The 20,855-nt window shown below is 39.9% G+C and overlaps 1 protein-coding gene across 3 annotated transcripts in view; it reads left to right on the top strand.

Moving 5' to 3' along the window:
* ryk (receptor like tyrosine kinase) overlaps positions 1–20,121 on the top strand; it is a 39,759-nt gene extending 19,638 nt beyond the window's left edge. For 2 of the 3 annotated variants that reach the window (XM_071487202.1, XM_071487201.1), the window contains exons 8-16: positions 1,694–1,777; positions 4,007–4,132; positions 10,286–10,372; positions 11,225–11,294; positions 12,158–12,290; positions 14,226–14,335; positions 14,452–14,611; positions 15,955–16,091; positions 18,835–20,121. In XM_071487202.1, coding sequence (XP_071343303.1) covers positions 1,694–1,777; positions 4,007–4,132; positions 10,286–10,372; positions 11,225–11,294; positions 12,158–12,290; positions 14,226–14,335; positions 14,452–14,611; positions 15,955–16,091; positions 18,835–18,946 — 1,019 coding nt within the window. In that variant the 3' untranslated portion in view covers positions 18,947–20,121. The remainder of the gene's footprint in view (positions 1–1,693; positions 1,778–4,006; positions 4,133–10,285; positions 10,373–11,224; positions 11,295–12,157; positions 12,291–14,225; positions 14,336–14,451; positions 14,612–15,954; positions 16,092–18,834) is intronic. The other variant, XM_071487203.1, reaches the window with a different exon arrangement.
* The last annotated feature ends 734 nt before the right edge of the window (positions 20,122–20,855 follow it).

The raw sequence follows: 20,855 nt of genomic DNA, 5'->3' as shown, positions 1-20,855 counted from the left end.
ACTGCATTAGAACTTACTCAATTTTGCCATTTAATTACTCACCAGTGCAGCTGTGTATTACACAGTAAGTGAAGCACACTGCCTCCAATAAGGGTCTTTGTTAGTTGTTGTTGGTGTTAGGTAGCACTGTGATTATTCACCCAGCCCTTGTTCTCTTGGCGAGCACTTACTGTAATTATGGGGTAAGTCTGCATTGTATTAGTGGAAAGTGGGAATAATCTGGCACACTTTGCAATGTAAACATTGCACCCTGAGCAATTTCTGTTTATCATGTGGATTTGGCCTTTAAATTACAGTATAAGTAGAGAAATAGGGCCACAGAATGAGGTTTGCCGTGTTAAAAGCATCGCCACAGTTGCCACAGCAGCTCTACATATTAGTTTGTAATCCATTTAACATTCCCATACCTGGCTATAATGTACCTTGTGCTATATTATAGACTACCTTTGTGTCCTGTTTATGTCTGTTGTTCCTGCAATTAACAGATTTTTCATCGATGAGTTCCATTTTGAGGGAATAGTTCAACATTTCAGGAAATATAAATCTAAATCTGGTGGAGAGTTAAAGAAATTCAATTCCACTTTTCATGTCTTTCATTAAATATTAGGTTACAGCCGGTTAGCTTATTTTAGCACAGAGACTGGAAGCATTGGAAAACAGTCGCTCTGTAAAACCACAACATTTTGTTTTTACTAGTCGGTTTTTGAATGGATTAAACAAAGGAGATATGGCCTAATTAGTGATCAGGAGGAAACAGCTAGCCTGGCTATGGCCAATGGGAGCAATTTCTACCCACCAGCATTTTGTTTGTTTTCTAATTAACAAGTTGTTTTGTTATTCTGTACAAGAAACAATTTTCAATTTAACAGGGAGCTGTGTGGCTGACTAATTCTTGGCTTGGAACAGTAACTTCCTGCAGCCTTCACTGGTTGTGGGACAACTATTTCTGAAAACTTACTATGAGACATCCTCGTACATCAACACCTTCAACATTAGTTTAGAAACAGAGATACTAATTAAATGCTAAAGTCGGTAATTGTAATATGAGGCAATTGCTACAGTCCTAGAGAGATCCGTCTTCCCAGAATTGTCACAAGTTTTTTCCCTGATCCAGTTTTCTAATCACACTCTTCATGGCAAAACATCCCACTCAAGTTATCCAGTCATTTGTCAGTGAGATTCATGGTTTATTTTCCTCCTTATGCAGTTTGGTAAACAGGCAGTTGTTATCTAATCATCCCATGAAATAACGATGACTCTTTTCTCAGTTTGGTGGGAAACCTCTGTGGTTCATTTTGGGAACTGCTGGAAAAGCACACCACTGTTTGTGTCTTTATTGTCAGTGTACGATCCATCACCGCCCTCTTGTGGATACAGCTCATCTCACCTCCTGTGCACTGTGTTTGACCCATTTGCCTTTTCCTTATGTCTTATGCTTTGCTGAACGTGACTATTTGCGCCACCATCCACCCAACTCCTGATGAGCAAGTTAACCCAGCTTGCATGCATGCCTGGTTTGATGGATGTTTCTTGTATGAGCTGAAAATTTGCAGCTCCAGTATACATCCATTCATTCATTCAGGTCATGTTGTAATTTGAGTGAGCCATCCATTAAGACACTTCTTTCTCACTCTCTCCCGCCCTCCTGTCCCTCCCACCCTCCTCTCCCTCCCTCCTCTCCTCTTGCCATCAGACAATCACCCTGGTTCTGCACCCATACTCCAGCTTGCTGCCTCCTCCTTCCAAAACTCTGGTGCTCCCCCTCATGAAACCAAAAGTAAGTTCCACTGAAGCTCTGAGAGACAAATGAAGACTTCTTGGATAACTACTGTATATGGTTTTGTTGCTTGTAGCCAGAGTGTTGTGAACAGCAGGGTAAAAGAACCTCCTTTCATAAATTCAGTAACTGGAAGGCTACCCTGCCTCCTGGTGACTGATTTGATCCTCAGAATCCCGACTGATGCATCTCACCTGCTTCATACTAACCTGCTTCTTCACTTTTGTTTGGCGTGTTGTGTGTTGTTAGTTAGGTGCTTTTTTAGGTGTTTGGTATTTAACAGAAAAGTCACAGAAAGGTCCCATGAGTTAATGTTGAAACAATAGTTGATTAATGAAAGGATCAGTTCACAGGAAATTGACAGTTGTGACAATTAATTGATTCACATTTAAGTAATTTTGGTGAGGAAAAGTGCTGAACACTCCGGTGCTTCTCAAATGTGAGGATTTGCTGCTTTTCTCTGTTTTACATCATTGTAAACTGAATATCTTTTGGTTTTGGACTGTTAGTCGGACAAAACAAGACAAAGAGTCGAAAAGTTACCTTGACTTCTGGTAATTTGTGATGGGCATTTTATAGACTTACCAATTATTTGATTCCTCGTAAAAATCACCATGATGATTAAATTACTCATTAATTGCAGTCCTGCCATTAACAAAAAGGTACACAGACATTATTCTTATTGTTAGAGAAAACACAATTCCTTTTTTTTTCCCCTGAAATGTTTTGTGTTACTCAGATTGATGATTAAGCTCAACAGTTCAACTCACCATGTCAGCGTTAACAACTGCTGCATATGTCTGTCTTCTCAGCTGTAGATCATTGTAACCTATAATTACTCTGACAAAGTGACGTGTGCATGTGTGACTAATTAAACACCAAGACACTGAGATGCTGACCAAGTCAATTAAAACGGACAAAATGAAGAATACCTCTGTCAGTATACAGGAAAGTATTTTGATTTCTTGTATTATTATTAGTGTATAGCACATTCTGTGTGCTGTCATTATTGTGGATTTGAGGCACAGTAATGGTAATGCCTTGGACCACTGTTTCTGGCTGTTGACATCCTGACCTCTACAGGCTGAAGGATATTCCTGTTTGGGAGTTATTGGTGCACCCCTCCTGTGGAAACAGTGTTGATGCCAGAAAATTGTACAAAGTATTAACAGTACACAGTATATTAACAGACAGGTTTTATGAACTTTATGTTTGTCCTGTCCTCTTGTTAACTTCTGTGCAGATGCCTCCAGCTTTTGGGAGTTTTAAATGTCATAATTTGAATGAAACTTGTACTATTATTTTTTTTTTTTTAAAATAAATGTTTCTCTTAAGTTTGACCTGCAGGGGGAAGCATTGACCTGCAACCTGTCACTCCATACTTTACAGTTTACATGCAGGAGCAGAGATTTAAACCTTAAATCAAAGCACTTTATAACTTCTATTGCAATACTGTATATTTGGACCTAGATAGGACATGTTTGAGGCTTATATTGGGTTTTTTAAATTTCATTTGAGATTAAATCCTGTTCTCATATATATCTCATATATTCTCTTACAAGTGAGAGTTTCCACACTAAACATCAGATGTAGCTCATAAGAACAAGAACAGACTTAACTGTCGTTGCCTTCTGTCTAAACACCTGTACATGGCCTCACTGTGAGTGAGTTGTCCTCACTGGCAGTGATCTGCAGGCACAGGAGGTCAGGCTGTGTTAACGCTCATCACTAACATGTTGTGTACATACAGAGTGTGTTCATAGAATGGGGTCATGTTTACATTTTTTGTTCATCTATGGAGATACTGTAGGGGATTTTTGTGTGTTTTTTGTATCCAAACTGTCTCTTACCTCGGAAAGCCAGCAGCTAATGACAGTGAGTACATAGGAAAGTTATGTAACAGCAGTGCTGTAATACAGGACTTCGCATGAAGTTGCTTTTATGCAACATGAGTAGAGTACTGTACATGTCTTGCTGACTGTGTTTCTTGTAATGGCTTCTTTGACATCCACCACCAAGAATTCATGTGGGGGATTTGTGTGTTTCAGAAAAAAATTATGTGCCAATAAGAAATATAAGTCTGTCAAAAGTGATGCAAAGCAGAAGTCCCCCAGGTTGTCTCCTTGTGTTAATCCAAGTTAAAAGACCTTTCATACAGCTCCTTTTGTTTTGCTTACATTTGGATCATGCGCCTTGTTAATGTGAGTCTGTAATTTTCCATCTTCACAGGCTACCCATCTCTCCGTATAGAGAAGAATGACCTGAGGAGTGTAACTCTAATGGAGGCCAAAGCTAAAGTGAAAGACATTGCCATCTCAAGGGAGAGAGTCACATTACGAGATGTCTTGCATGAAGGTATTTGTCTCTCTTGTTCCCTCTTTCCTCTTCACTCTTTTTCTCTTTAAAAGCCCCAAAATGACTTTGATATTCTTCAGAAAAGTATGAACATTTTTACAACAATGTCACAGAGAAGTGGAAGACAAATTCCGAGAGTCTGATGAGCACAGATTGTGTCATGTGGTGTGGTTAACATTTCTTCCCCTTGCTTTGTTCAGGATTCTAGCTGTGTATGTGAGATGTGGTTCTGAGTGACAGGTTGGTGGAGAGGTGGCTGTGGCTGTAATTAACATCCTATATCATCATAAATACACATGCAGACTTCGAATCCAGTGCATTCAGAAAGTTGTCAGATCACTTCAAATGTTTCACATTGTTATGTTGCAGCCTTATGCTAAAATCATTCAAATTCATTCTTCCCTCATTATCACTATTATTAATATTCCTATTATTCCCTATTATCAATATCCCACAATGATGCAGATGAAACAGACTTTTGAAAATGTTTCCAAATTTATTAAAAAGGAAAAACTGACCATAATTGACCTTACCTAAATTTCTTTACTTGTTTCAAACCCTCCACACCTCTAGACATAAGAACTTGTTCATGAAGCTGCAGAGGATGATATCTACATTAATCTGGAGGAGGAAGATTCCTAAAATGAAAATAAAAACCCCTTACAATATCCCCCAGTGTGGAAGAATGAAGCGCCCTGATTTTCAGTGGCTGCTCAGTCCAGAGCAATTTGGTTCTGGCAGACAGAGCAAATGAACTCCTCTGCTTGGAAACAAGTACAGCAGTGCCACACATCAGCTGTGCTGCTGGCTGGCAGTCCTTTTATCCAGTCGTACCACACTGTGAGGAGTGGTACTGAGAATCTCATTATTAAATTCACATCTAGAGTCTGGTGTGCCATTCAGACATGTCTTAATACTGTCATTGCATTTCATAGTGATACTCACTGCCAAACCAGCCCTGATCTACCAAATGATGGCGTAACCATGATGATGTGGCACAAACACGGAATTTAGAAATTTGTTGACCTTTACAAGAATACCATACTTATCTCCTTTGAACAGTTATGTAGCACCTTCCACCTCCCAACTACTCAGTTCTTCTAAAATTAACAGGTCAGACACTTTATACGTACATTTCAGGGAGGAAACTCCACTCCCTTAAAGCTCCTCCCAACTGACGAACTTCTAAAAGATGCCAAATATCCCTCAGGCATTTTGTCCTTAACATATAACAGAATTTGGCTTTCACAGAGATTAAATTCCTAAGCCCTAGGACCAAATGGGAGCAGGACCCGGGCTGTACTTTGGAAGACTGAGTCTGACTGGGAATCACTGTGTGAGAAGACACTACCGTTCTCATACAACAGCTACCATAAACTCTCACAGTTCAACATTATCTACAGAACATATACACACATCAGAAAGACTCCACAAAATAAATGAGCTTGCAACTAATGCAAAATTGAGACAACCTTATTCATATTTTCTGGAAATGTGATAAATTAAAACATCACTGGGGCGCAAAATTGGAGATTCCTAAAGAGATTATTGGGTTTGAGCTCCCTTGATCGCCTGAGCTAGCCTCACATATCTGACATCTCTCTTACCAGAAGTGGCTAGGTGCAGTTTATCAAACTAGCCATGATTGTTGGTAATTAAATTTAAAAACTGCATTCACTTTTCATGAACAAGTGTGGATCCTCACCCTGTGTCCATGTGTCTGGAAGACATTTCCTTGTACATGGTGTCTTCAGTGATCTGATCACAAGTGGTCAGCTGGAAGTACGTCTGTTCACACCTGGCTTTTAAATGTGATTAAAATGTGTCTCCACATGCGTCTCCAGTGACCACTTGTGATCGGACCTCACTGCCTTGCTTCATATGCAAGTAAAGCTCTGTAGTAAAATAAAGCTTTATCCATTTGAAATAGTCAAATATTTTCAGTTTATGATGAAACTATGTTGGGACTAATTACACTATGGCAGAAGACCTCAGTACCTTCAATGTGGCATCAGCCACATTTGCATTCACTCTGCCACATATGGCCACATGTGGCCCCGACCACCCCTGAATGTGGTCTGAGTGATCGGATCTCAGATGCGTCCTCAGTGCATCTTGGCTGTGTTCAGACCTGTACCTCGAGCTGACCACATGTGATTGGATCACCCCTACCAGATCTAAACAGAGCCTTTGTAATCTCTACCAAAGGTGCTTCAACTAAGTTCTGACTGAGTAAAGGGTCTGAATATTTATGAGAGTGATATTTCAGTTGTTCTTTTTGAATAAATTAGCAGAAATTTCCAAAATTCTGTTTTTGCTTTGTCATTCTAGGATATTGAGTGTAGACTGATGAGGGTAAAATGAGTTTAGATGATTTTAACATAAGGCTGCAACAAGACTATGTGAAACTAGACCAGGCAGAACCGAGTATATGACTGGACCGAGTGTGGTCAATGTGTGAAATTGAGGACATAGTTGAAAACTGTTGTGGAACTACTTTAAACAACTGCTTTCAATGGAAAGTAGCTACAGCCTGCTGGAAAATTTGCTAAATGATGTTAGATGATGTTAGACCCAACTTAAAAATGAAAAAGGCTCCATGATAATAGTGAAATTATAAAGAAACTCACTTTAGCATATGATGTAGTAGTATTTTTATGTTTTAATTATTTGCAGTGACACAAACAACATGGAATCAGAGAAAAAGAAAAACCAAATGATAAAACATAACAAAAAAGATTAAAAGAAACCAGAAAACCTAAATTATTAAGCAAGAATTAATAATAGCAGCTTGTATTTACACATACACACACACACACACACACACACACACACACACACCTGATTATTATTATTAATGCATTTTGCTGAAAGACTGCTTCATTTCCTGACAGTCTGAGAAAATCACACCGTTGTGTGTATTTAAGAGCTGCTGTCAGAATGACTTCACATCATGTCAGTGTTCTGTCGGCCATAAGGCTTAAACCTGCGTCTGCACCACTGATAACTTTGTTCCCTCTTTAAATTAATTCCTTGAACGTTGTCAGAGATGATATACAGCAGGAGCTTATATAATTTAAACTGAATTAAGTTATTTTCTTTGTCCTCCACCTGTATATGTTGGTATGAAAAGGAAACTGCTCAACCTGAAGCATAGACAAAGCCTGCAGCTGAAAGAGGAGGTGCATCAGAATAAGACATTCAGTATAGATTAATGTTGTGCCTCAATGACAAGTACGGACTTGAAAGATTCATGGAGACACATGCCAGCTTCAGCTCTTGTTGTTTGCATCCCTCAGTAGCTTTAAACCATAGAGAAGCCATGTCTAATGTATTCACGGAGATAGAAACTTACAAGAAACCAGACGCTGCAACTTGTGAGCTACCCAACCTTCTTCTAAATTAAAATATGATTAATTCATCTAAGGCCATAACAAGTTCCTCCTCACAACCCTCAAAGACCAATCTTAATTTTAGACATATTTTCATGTCAAAAGAAATTCAATATCCTGCTTTATCCTCATGACTAAAAGTAACAATGAAGGATTTTTCTGTTTCTACTTACGTTTTTTTTTACGTAAAATTACACTTTAAGGAGTTTAGTAAATATGGGCCTCAGTTTTAATTGGATAGCGTTTGATGAGGTATGTATACAACCAAAATGCATTCAAATCACTGGCCCAAACCACCTCCTCTGATGCCCAGGGAAAAATTTGACCTATTAACAACAAAGCAGTAAATGTAGTGTGGTTATGTCAATGTAAGTAAACATTTTTATGTGAATAAAATCAGGATCCTCAGTGACATCAGTTGTTTCTGATACTGTCCGAGTAACTGGGAGTGAAACTAGTAAAACAACGCAAATTTGGATATTCTTGAGATTACAAATCTGGAGACAGGTGGAAGGAAAATTCAGAAGTTGCTAAACATAAACATTGTTTTGTACAGTCTAATAAGGCAAACACTACACATAAGACAGGCTGTACACAAAGCGGTGTATAAAAAATGATAAACTACATATATGTTTCATATGTACAAAGACAGGTCACTGGACTGCACTTATCTCAATAGTCAAATAAGAGCAAAAGCTTAATTATAAACACCCCACATCCGTGTGTGTGTGTGTGTGTGTACTTGTACTTGCTACATAGTAAGGACCAAAAAAAAAATATTTTACCAACAGAGTGAGGACATTTTGGGAAAGTGAGGACATTTTGGCCGGTCCTCACTTTTTGAGACACCTTTAAATCACATTTTGAGGGTTAAGACTTGGTTTTAGAGTTATGGTTAGAATTAGGTTTTGGTTAAGGTCAGGGTCAGGGTTAGGGTTAGGCACTCAGTTGTGATGGTTAAGGTTAGGGTAAGGGGCTAGGGAATGCATTATGTCAATGAGTGTCCTCACAAAGATAGAAGTACAAGTGTGTGTGTGTGTGTGTGTGTGTGTGTGTGTGTGTGTGTGTGTGTGTGTGTGTGTGTGTGTGAGGAAAAACAAGTAGGTGGTGAACTATGAACATGAGAGTACCTCATCAGATCAGTGTCAGTGAAAAGTTGCCATTTGCCTAAAATAGCAAGCGTTTGTTCCTCCTGAGGAATGTTACACGTTGACAGCAAGAAGTCTCTGAAGCTCAAAGAGTTGTGTTTCTCTTTGATACAAAGCCAATGAACAAGATTTAGTTTGGCTCGATTATCTTCTTCACTTTAGATGCTGGATGCCTTTGGAGGCAATTCAGCCATGCGGAGCGATGGTATGGAACAAGACAGTACTTCAACTTCTGGAGATTTGCCCACACTGGGGTTCAGTGTGGCTATGTGAATGATGTAATAGTTGCCCAAGGGTGACTACAACACAACAGAAGAGAAAAGAGTGGGTGTTCTGTTTTTAAATGTCACTTAAAGACCTTTAGTGGTTTATTGTTGTTGTTTCTGAACAAGGTAATATTCTCTGTTCAAATAATTTTTTTTAGCCAACAAAAGGTTTTTGGGTACAACACAGATTCTGTAATTGAACTTCTGGACAATCTGAAAGAAATATTCTTGGAGGTCCATCCACCACTTTGGTTCATCCAGAAATATGTCAACAACTATAAGATGCATTGCCATTAATTTTTGTACAGACATTCATGGTTCAGCATATTAGCACTGTCACTGTTAGCATGTTAGCAGGCAACTAGCAACACTACATCTAAGTTCAGGATCAAGCACAACCTCTGCATTACCTCTACACTGGGTTGATCAGTAGCCTTCTATTTCAGCCTCTGTTGTATTTAATATTTGCTGTTTGGTTACTACCTGCTGCACCTTTTATCTCACTTGCTCTAGATGTGACGAGCTTTTTTAGATTGTGAGTAATTGTACTTTGAAAGGGCGTGGTGATCAAGTGCCTTTGAGTGGACTGTTGATAACTGTTTGAAAACTTTCAAATTTCATTCTGCCTTTTTTTTTTTTTTTAAACAAAGACCTTTGTCAGAGGGTCCAGTCAGAATATACAAAAAATGTAAATTCAAAATAAATATTAAAAAGATGAGAGACAATCAAACAGAAAAACAACATATACATGACATATAGACCATGTCTGGAAGGTGGTTGAACTCTGTGTGAGTTCTGTTTTTGGAAGCCAGCAGGTCCAGACAGGCTCAACGGAGAAGGTATGGGCTGGAGGGAGACAGTTGAACACTAACTGTGTTGTTATGTTTCGTCTCCTCTCCTGTCGAAACATAAGACCTAGTTAGCCTCAGGGCTCAGATGTTTTTTCTAAGTTTACGTTGATGGTTTATGGTCTGAAATGGCATTTACCTCAGTAAAGTGCTCAGGGCAATGGGGTGACAGTTTAGACAAAGGAGATGATGAGCCTGCTCACTTGGCCTTTTCATGTCCTATGTAGCTCTGAATCCTGCTAAGTGATGAAAGATCCTCTGAGCTCCACTGAATTGCTCCTGTTTTGGCTCCTGTCAGTGAGACAGGAGTCAAACTGCCTAATCCCATTATCAGACAAAAGCATTTTAAGCACAGGCCTGTCGACCTCTGTCTACAGATCAGCCAAGCATGGCGGTCAGTGAGTGAGGTGACATTTCGATCTTTGAATGAATGTGAGGCCTCTGGCTTTCTCTCCCTGCCCTTTTCCTCAGATGAAAACCTGTATTTTGTATTTTACAGGCACGTTTGGCCGCATCTTCCATGGTGTGCTGCTGGATGAAAAGGACCCCAGTAAGGAAAAGCAGGTCTTTGTGAAGACTGTGAAAGGTAGGTGCTCTGTCCTGGCTATGTTGCTCAGGTGACTGTACAGTTGTTAGTGAAAGGAAACTATTGTCAAGTCAAATATGATGTAAGTTTTCTTATCACGATTAATGTGCAACTCACTGTGGGTTTTCTAAGAAGTGTGGTTTGACAACGCTGTAATGCTCAGTGAACGTCATTAGACTGAAACAAGATTGTAATACCAAAGATGTAAGAGGAACGACAAAGGTCAATGGACTGAAACACACTGTAGCTAACAGTTCAGTTGACAGTGTGCAATGTCTATCAGAAAAATTAGATCCTTTTCTAATGGGTTCAGCAGATGGTCTTACATGGTTACATGTCCAGTAAACATACACACAAATTTGACAGTAAATGACTTCTAAGTCTTAGTCACGCAGCAGGTTTTGCATGCCAGCGAAAGGCCTCCTTTATGTGGGACTGTCAGGTTGTTTGTTAGCAGCATGTGTCAGCTTTCTCTGCCAGTTGCCCTCTGACCTCTCCATTCTCTCGTGTTTACTCAGGGAGGGGTGGATACCACTAGGCGAACAATATCCTCATGCCAGTCTTTGCTTTGTTAAACTCTTTATTTCCTCCTCATGCGCCTTTTGGGAAGGGAACAATACGGGTTTCCATAAATGTCACACGATGGTAAAGGTGCATAAGGATTAAAAATTGGCACAAGCAAGTTTCCCACTACAAATGACTGTAAGAGGAATCTGTACAGGGAAACCAATTAAAAAACACTAAACAGAGTCTCAGTAAATCTGACCTTATCTTCCCAGCTGCTACTGTAAACCACGGGTTGGTCTTTGCAAGGTCACTCAAATCAGATTCTGTCTCTGATAATATTCATAGATCATGCGTCTGAGGTGCAGGTGACCATGATGTTGACTGAAAGTTGCAAACTTCGTGGACTTCATCATAGGTAAGTGGAAGCACACACAAATCACTGGGGTTTTTTTGTGTTTTCGGGGGAGTTTTCTATTTGATTCAAACAAAGAAGTTGAAATAAATAAAATAACTTAACAGGAAAAATAACACAGACATGGTTTCTGTCTCAGATCATTTGGCTATTGTTGCCCCCAAATCACAGTATGAACCTGTACCAGGGTTATTGACATATGCTGGTGTCTCCACCACCACTGTTGTCCACTTTTGTAACAGTTTCAGTTCGCAAAGTAGCTGTAAAAATTCTGGTTTACTCCTAACCCAACACTATATTCCGTCAGAGCAGTTCCTGTGGTCGTCTTTTAAATAGCTCGGTTTAAACACTGATGAAAGAAGACCACATGTTTACGCATAGAGCAGATACTGTAACATAGTCTGTGAACGAAACAAAACATGTTTTTTTCCAACGTATATGACACACTCGCACATTGTTGCTCATTATCCTGTGGCTTCTTTTAATACAGTCATTTATTTCTCAGAAATCTGGTCTCTGTGTTGATATTGGGCTCATAGTCTAAATACACTTAATTCAGTTGAAAATTACAGCAGCATCAGTTAAACACATTTTGCCCCAAAGTAATTAGGAGGCTTGGACCTTAACTGTACTGACTTAATGTGAAAAACATTGTCATTACGTTGGCCTGCTCCCTTCTCTTTCCTCTTTCTGGGGTCAGCGGAGTTGATAAGACTTTGCTGACTTCCTCTTCCACAGTTTGGCAGTGGTTTGGATGACCCTGTTAACGTGTGCTCTCGACTTCCAAGAACTTGTTGCAGCAAACCTCAAAAACTGTTTATTTGATCTGTTCCCGCTCCTCAGTTGGTCTTTCTCTCTACCTTCAGAAATCTATTGCCCATAAGTCATGTGTGTACGGAGGATGGAGAGAAGCCAATGGTGCTGTTGCCTTTCATGGCTTGGGGGAATCTCAAGCTGTTCCTGCGGCAGTGCAAGCTAGCTGAGGCTAACAACCCACAGGTGAGGTTTCAGCTCGGTTTACATTTGCTGGAGCAAATGTAAGTCTTTTATTAAACCATTAAGATAAATGCTTCAGTGCAAACCACATATGGCACCACATTGAGACATTAATCAAGCTGTTAAAATAAATCCCCCATATTGGAAGAAAAATCAGTAAGTCAAGCCTAAAAGAATATTTTGTGTGTTTGCATCAATCATCAGTAAGTAACACCTACCAGTAACTACTGTTTACACTGTTATTAGAAGGACTGTTGATATAGTCATAACGCCAGTGCTCAGGGCAGAGATTTTTATTTGCTATGTAAAGACAATCAGGCTTTTGTACAGGTTAACCTCAGGGGGTCTTTGATGTGCTTGGCAAAGACACAACACAGATCCAACCAATCAATCACCTCCAAAATACAGATGTAGCAAACACTTTGCAATCACAAGATGAAGCTTGCCATCCATTTGCATTAATCAAAACCCCTTTGTAAAGTCTAGGGTAACATATCAGCACCTTTGTTTTCAAAATTTCATTATGAACTTTTGGCAGTTGTTGGAAACAAAGACATAGTCATGAAGTTGTGTCAGTGCAAGAAACACAGAGCTGTAAATCAGGAATGTATCAGTATAGAGGAGATAACGCTCTGAAGTAACACTGAGGGAGCACAACACCACAGAGTAGCATTCATTCTGAGAGTGAACATCTGGTTGGAAGGTAAAACTGGGAGGGAAAAGAAGTGTTGACTTTTTCCACAGTTGTCATGTTGTCTGATAGCCAACTGCACAGTGCTTTACTGTCTGGTACCAGCTACACACATCTCAGTTACGCTTGAATTGTTGACTTAAAATGTTCTTATCTCTGTTCATTGGCTGCCGCGCCTCTGTTTTTCTGTGTTGTGAGGGTTCATTAATTTAGGTTATACCACTGTGTCCACAGTGAGATAAGACTGAACAGGCAAAAAATGTCCACCTTATGTATTTCGACCAAGGTTCATGCAGCTAACTGCCTCTAGTACACAGATATGGTTTGATTGACACAAATATGAGCATGTGCATTAAAATGTGATATTGTTATTACCATGCAACAGGAGCTCTCACACAAGGCAAAATGGTCTTTTAAGCTATACGGGATGTTTATATAGAGTATATCTACAGAAGCTGCCTCACTTTGTTAGCGGTCAGGGGTCTTTCTTTCTCTTTCTGTGCAGCGCTCCGTGTTTGCTCAGACACACCTCCTGGCCAAGCCATTGTCTACAGGCTCTTCAGTAGCTGCAAGCACAAAAAAAACAAGTTTCTTTAGGGTCAGATTATTGCTCAAACTTTGACAGAAGAACTTTCTACCTGTTTCTCTTTTGTTGCATACAAAGTTATTCAGCTATGTTAATAATATGATTGTATTTTGCAGTGTTGATGTAATCTGTTGCTTTTCTACAAAAGACCAAGAAACAAAACAAGTCTACAGCCTCTGGGAGGCTGTGCTTTAGCTAAATGCTAACATCAGCATGCTAACATGCTCATGTTAGGCAGGTATAATGTTTACCACCTTGGTTTGTTAGCAAAACATTTTGCACTTTAGCATACTAACTAATATGCTAATAAGCACTGAACACAAAAATACCTGTTGATGATAATACAAGGAGAAATTAATGGTTTACCAAGGTTATTACAGTTCACCCCGTGGAGAACACAAATGCCTCATGGAAATCAATCCAATAACATTTCACTGGCCTTACACTTCCATTGAAGGACTGAAATAGCCTTTGTGTGTGTAACTCCCATCTTTGACCTGAAGTTGACTATGTCGCAATTTAAAGGAAATAAGAACAATTTGACTCTGAAGACCAATTTCACCACAGTTAAGTTAGGTTGGCTGTCCCCAACCCCTCCTTTTATTATTTTTCCTGCCACTGTTTCCTAACTTTACATCGTCTCTCCCTTGTTTCCTTTCAGGCGATCTCTCAGCAGGACTTGGTTTACATGGCCATCCAGATTGCATGTGGAATGAGCTACCTGGCTCGCAGGGAGGTCATACACAAAGACCTTGCCGCCAGGAACTGCGTGTAAGTGTCTCTGATCTGACTTAAAGCTGTCATCATTTGTCCTCAGTTCTTCCCTGTAGCTTTCAGGTGATTTAGTTTGGAATTTAATTACTAAAAAAATTCTGTGTCCCGAACAGCATTGACGACAACATGCAAGTGAAGATTACAGACAATGCCCTTGCTCGAGACCTATTTCCCATGGATTACCACTGTCTAGGGGACAATGAGAACCGGCCTGTTCGCTGGATGGCCCTGGAAAGCTTGCTCAACAATGATTTCTCTAGTGCGAGTGATGTGGTAAGCAAAGCAGTAGCAGATATACATTTTACTTCTTGCAGCTTAAGGATGCAACCCTCGATCTGTGGACAGTGTATTCACCACCAAAAAAAGCAACATTTCCTGTCTCTAAAGGGTTTTTAAGAGATAAAATATTTTTGTAACAGAGAAGTTGATGCAGGAAATGGCACCAATTGTTTTCAAGCCATTCTTAGACAGGTGGTCAAGGTATCAGTATTAAGGGAGTAGCTGTGTTGAGCCCCATGTGTCTCTGGCTCTTCCCTCTTTCCTGTCTCAGGATAGCTGAGCGGGTGCGGCGGTAGCAGACGGGAAGCTTAACAGACCCTAGGAGACACCAGTCAGACACCAGTCAGACATACCACCACCCCTCTGCATTCCTAGTCACACGGCTTTGTGGCAAACACCCCCCACTCCTTGGTACTTACAGTAAACGGAAGCCATGTATTAATGACAAACTAAGCTTTAGAAAGAGTCCAGACACACACCTGGAGCTCTACAGCATCATCAGTGCACCACACATGCTACTGTTATGCACATAAATACTCCATACCCTTACGACGGTGGTTACGCACATTAGAGACCAAGCTGGACAGTCACAGAGAGTAACCGTCGCCATGTTTAGGCCTCGTTGGGATTGTTGGCAGTGACCTGATTTGGGAACAGGGTAGATTACTGTATAATGCGTTTTTCCTCTGAGGAGCCCTCCCACCCCCATGCCCTCTGTCCTCAGTCACCCCCTTCATTTCCTTTAAAGGTCCTTTGTCACCTCATTAAAGGTTAGGACACACTAATGGAAACTAGCTCTATACATCATTAGGTGTATTGTGTCAGTCACTGTCAGTGCTGCATTTGTATTATTATAGATGAGAATAAGCATGACTCCCAAAATTCCACACAAGTGTAAGGTCAGCACCTACTCCAAGTATGAGTGACCTAAGATTAATGATGAAATAACACTTGTGAACATGAATGGGGAAATCCTTGTTCCATCATGGGGGGTCAGAGCAAAGGGTCAGTGCAAAACCTGCAGGGTGGGCCCAGGGTGGGACGGGAGCTTGAACCCACAGTCTCCTTAAACATAACTGCCACTCTCCTGTTTACTTTCACTCTCTTTTCAAAAAGTTGCAGCAATGAGTAATATTCCACATAAATTCTTCAACATAATTTCCTTGCATTGTTCCTGTGGAACATTTTGTATTTGAATGCAAGTAGGCAGCACAGGCTTTCTGCGCTGTGGTTCTGTTTATCCTGTTTGATAATAACATGTTGATTATATTTAGGACGTGTTGTAAATGACTGTGCAGCACTGCTCTCAGTGTTAACCACGTGTTGTGTGTTCACAGTGGGCCTTCGGAGTGACCCTGTGGGAACTGATGACTCTGGGTCAGACCCCCTACGTCGACATTGACCCTTTTGAGATGTCGGCCTACCTGAAGGATGGGTACAGAATAGCACAGCCTATCAACTGTCCAGATGAACTGTACGTTGAATTACAGAGCACACGCACACATTCACAGACACGCAAATACAAACACTACATTATCTGATTCCACTGGATTTTATTAAGATTTTAAATTGTGACCAGCACTTAGCATAAGTTACTCAGTCAGTCAGTTGCAAATATTTTTAAAATTTGCTGTAGAGCTGGAAAACGTTTAAGATGATACTTAATTGTTCAAGTTTAAGGAGTTGATGAAGTATTGGTTTTCAGTAATATGTACTTCAAGGTCAGTTACTCTCATACCAGGATCCCATTATAGAGCGCCGTAAACAATCCAAGATCCCCTGTGTCATTATACACTAAGCTGTCAGTTTATCAGGAACACCTAGCTAAAACTAATACAGTCTAATACAACAGTCCTGCAGTAGATCCTCCTTCATGAAGGTTGTAAAGTTGAAACTGTGTTGAAGAGTCACTGATTAGTGATCATTTTGGAGGCTGTAGTTTGTGTTGCTGTTGAACTGTATTGTGTTATGTTGACAGGTGTTCCTATTATTTTGTCCACCCCATTCAAATCAGTGAGGGTAGGCTAAATAACAGACACACCTCTCTGTATAATGCAGTACAGTTCAACAGCACCACAACCTACAGCCTCCAAAATGATCACACAGTTGAATTAACACAATTTGAACTCAAACTGGACTTAATACCTTCATAATGGAGGATTTACTTACTTAGACCATTGTATTGGACTGTATTAGTTTTAGTTGGGTGTTCTTAATAAACTTACTGCTAAATGTATATTATAACAATTACAGCTGAAGCTGAAACAATTTGAAGACGAATCGATTAGTGGATTGACAGAAAATTAATCGGCTAAAGTAATTCTTTAAGTTATTTTTCAAGCAAAAATGCTCTGGCTCTTCATATTCTCTGATGTAAGAATTTTCTCGACGTAAATTATTGAAAACCTAATATTTGAAAAGACAAAACTTGCAGTTTGTTTCCTTGTCTGCTTTCACTATTTTATGAAAAATCTATTAATAGAGAAAATAATCAGATTAATCAAGAATGCAAACTGATTGTTAGTTGCACTAATCAGAATGTGCCAAAATCTTTTTTTTGCCATTTCAGCAGTGACATGTACAAAGCGGAATATCAAACAGACAATACAAAAACATTTGCATGAATAAACAAGGTAGAACTAGTAAGAAAGCAAATGAGGATCAGCAACACAAATGTGATCATAAAAATTATTTATCACTGAGAAATAACAACAGTCAATAAAGCATTACAAGGAATATGAAGACAAATGCACAATAATATGTTAAATTTCTTGATGATTAAAAACGTTTAATATCTCCTAAAGTTTCAACCAGCAAAATAGTCTGAACGCACTGACAGGTGAACTGTCTGCCTCCAGACTGCAGAGGTGTTTGTATGATTTATTGAATGCACTAATAAGTAATCAGGCCTCACCTGCAGCCTGTCATGAGTTAATATTGTACTACATGTTCTTGTACGTGACAGTGAAGATGACTGACAGGTAGGAGGTTGATCTTCACGGGACACAGCTGCAGACGGCGGCCGACCAGTCTTGACTTGAAGTTTTGTGCAGACGTCTGCAGTGATGCAAGCATGTATATGTTTTGCTGCCGCCAGCCTTGTTATTGCAGACTTTCAGCAAGTGTAGCGTGGTGTTAGTGACACATTGCTTATATAATACAGAGCTGAATCAAACCGAAATATTCAGCTGTTACCAGCATTGCTTAATGTGGAGCTTATCAACATCCTGCAGCCGTCAAAAAAGGACCAGCCTGCACCCATAGGCGTCATATTCCCTCCACAGCATTTTTATTTACAGAGTACTTCCTCAATATCAAGTGTGAATCTGGCTGCCACCCTCTCACTGCTGGATAATAACAGGGTGTTTCCTGGATCAGATCAGGGCTGCAGTGGGGGACCACCTGGGTGGATTAACCTATGATGCATGATTGACTGAAATCAGTGAGTGTTTGAGCTCATGGTGGTAGTGGTATAATCCATAAAGATGTAGTGTTTGCCTCTGACACTGACAGCCTTAACTCATTTTATCAGTATTTATTTACAAATTTATACAGAACTCAGAGGCAGGTGGTTGACAATGAAGTTATAATTATAGTTTATAATTATTTTACATATATGCTCCTGCTTATATTCATTCATAGCCATGTCATTCTCTTCCACCGTTATGTTGATGATTCTCAGCTATACATCCTGGTGTCTTCAGTTAAACTCCAATAAAACTGTATTTTATTTGACACGGGGCCTGACAATACACTGCTGTAGAACGGTTTGTGTCCACTTTCTTGTTTTGATATTTAAGGAAAAAATCACTTGTGCTGGAAAAAGCCTGAACAGGGTTAAATCTCTCAGGGATTGATTACCTGAAATCTGTTAAATAGCCGTAAGTGGTTTCCTTCTAAATACAATGGGTGGTGAAGTGACCACCTTCCTTTCCCAAATATTAGAGGCTGCAAAATAAAACATTTAAGGGCATGCATTGATTAAGAAATGATTACATCTCACTCGTGTCAGTCATATCAGTGCTGCACAGGCAGCTCCTGTACTTACAATGCTCTGAGTTTGATGCCAGCTCCAGATTTTTGTTGTATGAACCTTATCTTTTCTTTACCAGTGCACCATGTTTCACACAAACCAGAAACACCCAGTTTTATCCTTAAATTGCTCGTGGACAGACATTTAAACTGACCCATCTCTTTTGCTGCCCCCTGTCCCGCAGGTTTGCAGTGATGGCTTGTTGCTGGGCCCTGGACCCAGAGGAGAGGCCCAAGTTTCAGCAGCTTGTTCAGTGTCTCACAGAGTTCCACGCAGCATTGGGGGCTTACGTCTGAAAGAAAGCTTTTTTTTAGTATAATTTTTTTTTTCTTCAAGAAGAGCAACATCAAAGACTGGTGGACACTATTCATAAGGAATACATGTAGGAAATTGTGCCTTATAAGATGACAGAGCAGACCTGCGCCCAGTGATTTTATTTTGTACAGTCTTTTGGAGTTTTATATAGATAATTTACCTTTTTACAGCATAGCAAAGTAAAAAGGATCCTTTGTTGAATATTGTTGCTTTGAAAGCGAGAAATGGCAATCACCTTTGCCCAGAGGATCTGAACTATGGAAAGTTGTCCTCATCTGTACAGAACATCAACACTTACGGACATTTTTGTGCCATGGATCTTTTTTTTTTTTTTTTTTTAATTTGAAAGTTTCTGACGACCTGGTTTTAAGACAGTATTTTCTACAGCTTTGTTACTTAGTGAAACTGTAAATTGTAGATGTGGTTTGGATGAGAGAAACTCTACAGCAGAAGGATTTAGGTACCAAAGTAGACTTAAGGGCTTCATTTGTGTATGTAACCATATTGTCAAGCATGCTGCTTCACTCGAGCGTGGTACGAGAGGCTTCCTGGAAACCAGAGCTGTGTTTATTGAGATGATTTCCTAGACCTCTTCAAATGGTACACTGTTTTCTTTGGATGACCCCGATGACTGTGCCACAGATGGGTTTTCCTGTCTCCTGATTGATGTGCCAGCACACGGTGGAGATGACACGGCTGTTTTTAACTCTGCAGCGTAGAACAGACGTGTGGACGCCACAGCTCCTGCAATATCAGCGCCACAAAGCTACATATGTAAACGTGATTTTTAGAACAACATCCGGAGTGAATTTTGGACACTATTATGATTTGAATGCCACCATATTCTTCCTCTTTTGTACATTTTATTTCCACTATCACATCCTCCAAAAAAATAATCCTAATGTTTCTATTTTATAAGCTTGATTGTTCTGCGTCAGAACACAGCCTTTCACAGGACTTATGACTGATTTTTGTGAGTAACTAGAACACTAATAATCACTGTGAACACACAAAACTGCCTACCCGCTTGGTTTAATCTTATTCTCCCACCTTTAACATCTTTGTGACTTGTCTTTATGGTCACTGCATGTTGAATTAAGGTTGTAAACTGCTTCCCGAATTCGTATCCACAAATTAAATGGGATTTTTAAATATAGTTTGTCTACTTCATTTCCCTGAATGTACCTCATTGAGTGATAGAGTTGAGTTCATGATCAAATGACACCACTTGTCGGCCGAATGCCGCATGACTGAGGGATGTGCAGACAGGTTCTGTTACAACATTTACAGACAGTGTTGCCACCTTAGCACCTTTGTCTCTAGATTTATTATATTTCAGAGCAACTTTTTTTCCCCCCCAAAAAAAGCACCCAACAACAAATCCATTGACTTCTTGGACAAACCCTAGCTACTTTGAGAGAAAGGTGGTGCCCCATGAGCGTGAGGTACACCTCTGCATGACCCTCTCTGACCGCACGTCAGCTGACATGAAGGAGCTTCTAACTTTCTCTCAGTGATCATTTTACAAGTAAATATAGCCGAAATCACAGCACAGTCTTTGTCTTTAACTTGTATGTGTGGTGATTTTGTCAGATGACAATGAGGTTATAAAATTAATTTTAGGAACAGCAGCTTGGAATGGCTTGGAAGTTAACATGGAGCCTTGATGGGCCGTATTTCAGTCACTATTTCATACTTGTTCCATTGTCTGACAACAGAAACAAAACAACATGTTATTCAGAAAAACTTTTCTGGGAGTTCAGCTGTGTCAAAAACACTGTATGTGTGAGCACAGAGTGTAGGAGAGAGGCAAACAGATAAAGGGCTGAAACCATCTGATAGTGGGCAGGATACAAATACAACACAATGACGTCATGATCCTTGTTTACA

This window comes from Trachinotus anak, unplaced genomic scaffold (assembly GCF_046630095.1).
Source record: "Trachinotus anak isolate AG129_WGS33_773 ecotype Australia unplaced genomic scaffold, CSIRO_AGI_Tana_v1 ptg000010l, whole genome shotgun sequence".
Taxonomy (NCBI): Eukaryota; Metazoa; Chordata; class Actinopteri; order Carangiformes; family Carangidae; genus Trachinotus; species Trachinotus anak.
Note: the sequence above shows the minus strand (reverse complement) of the source record. Positions and strands in the feature narration are given on the sequence as shown.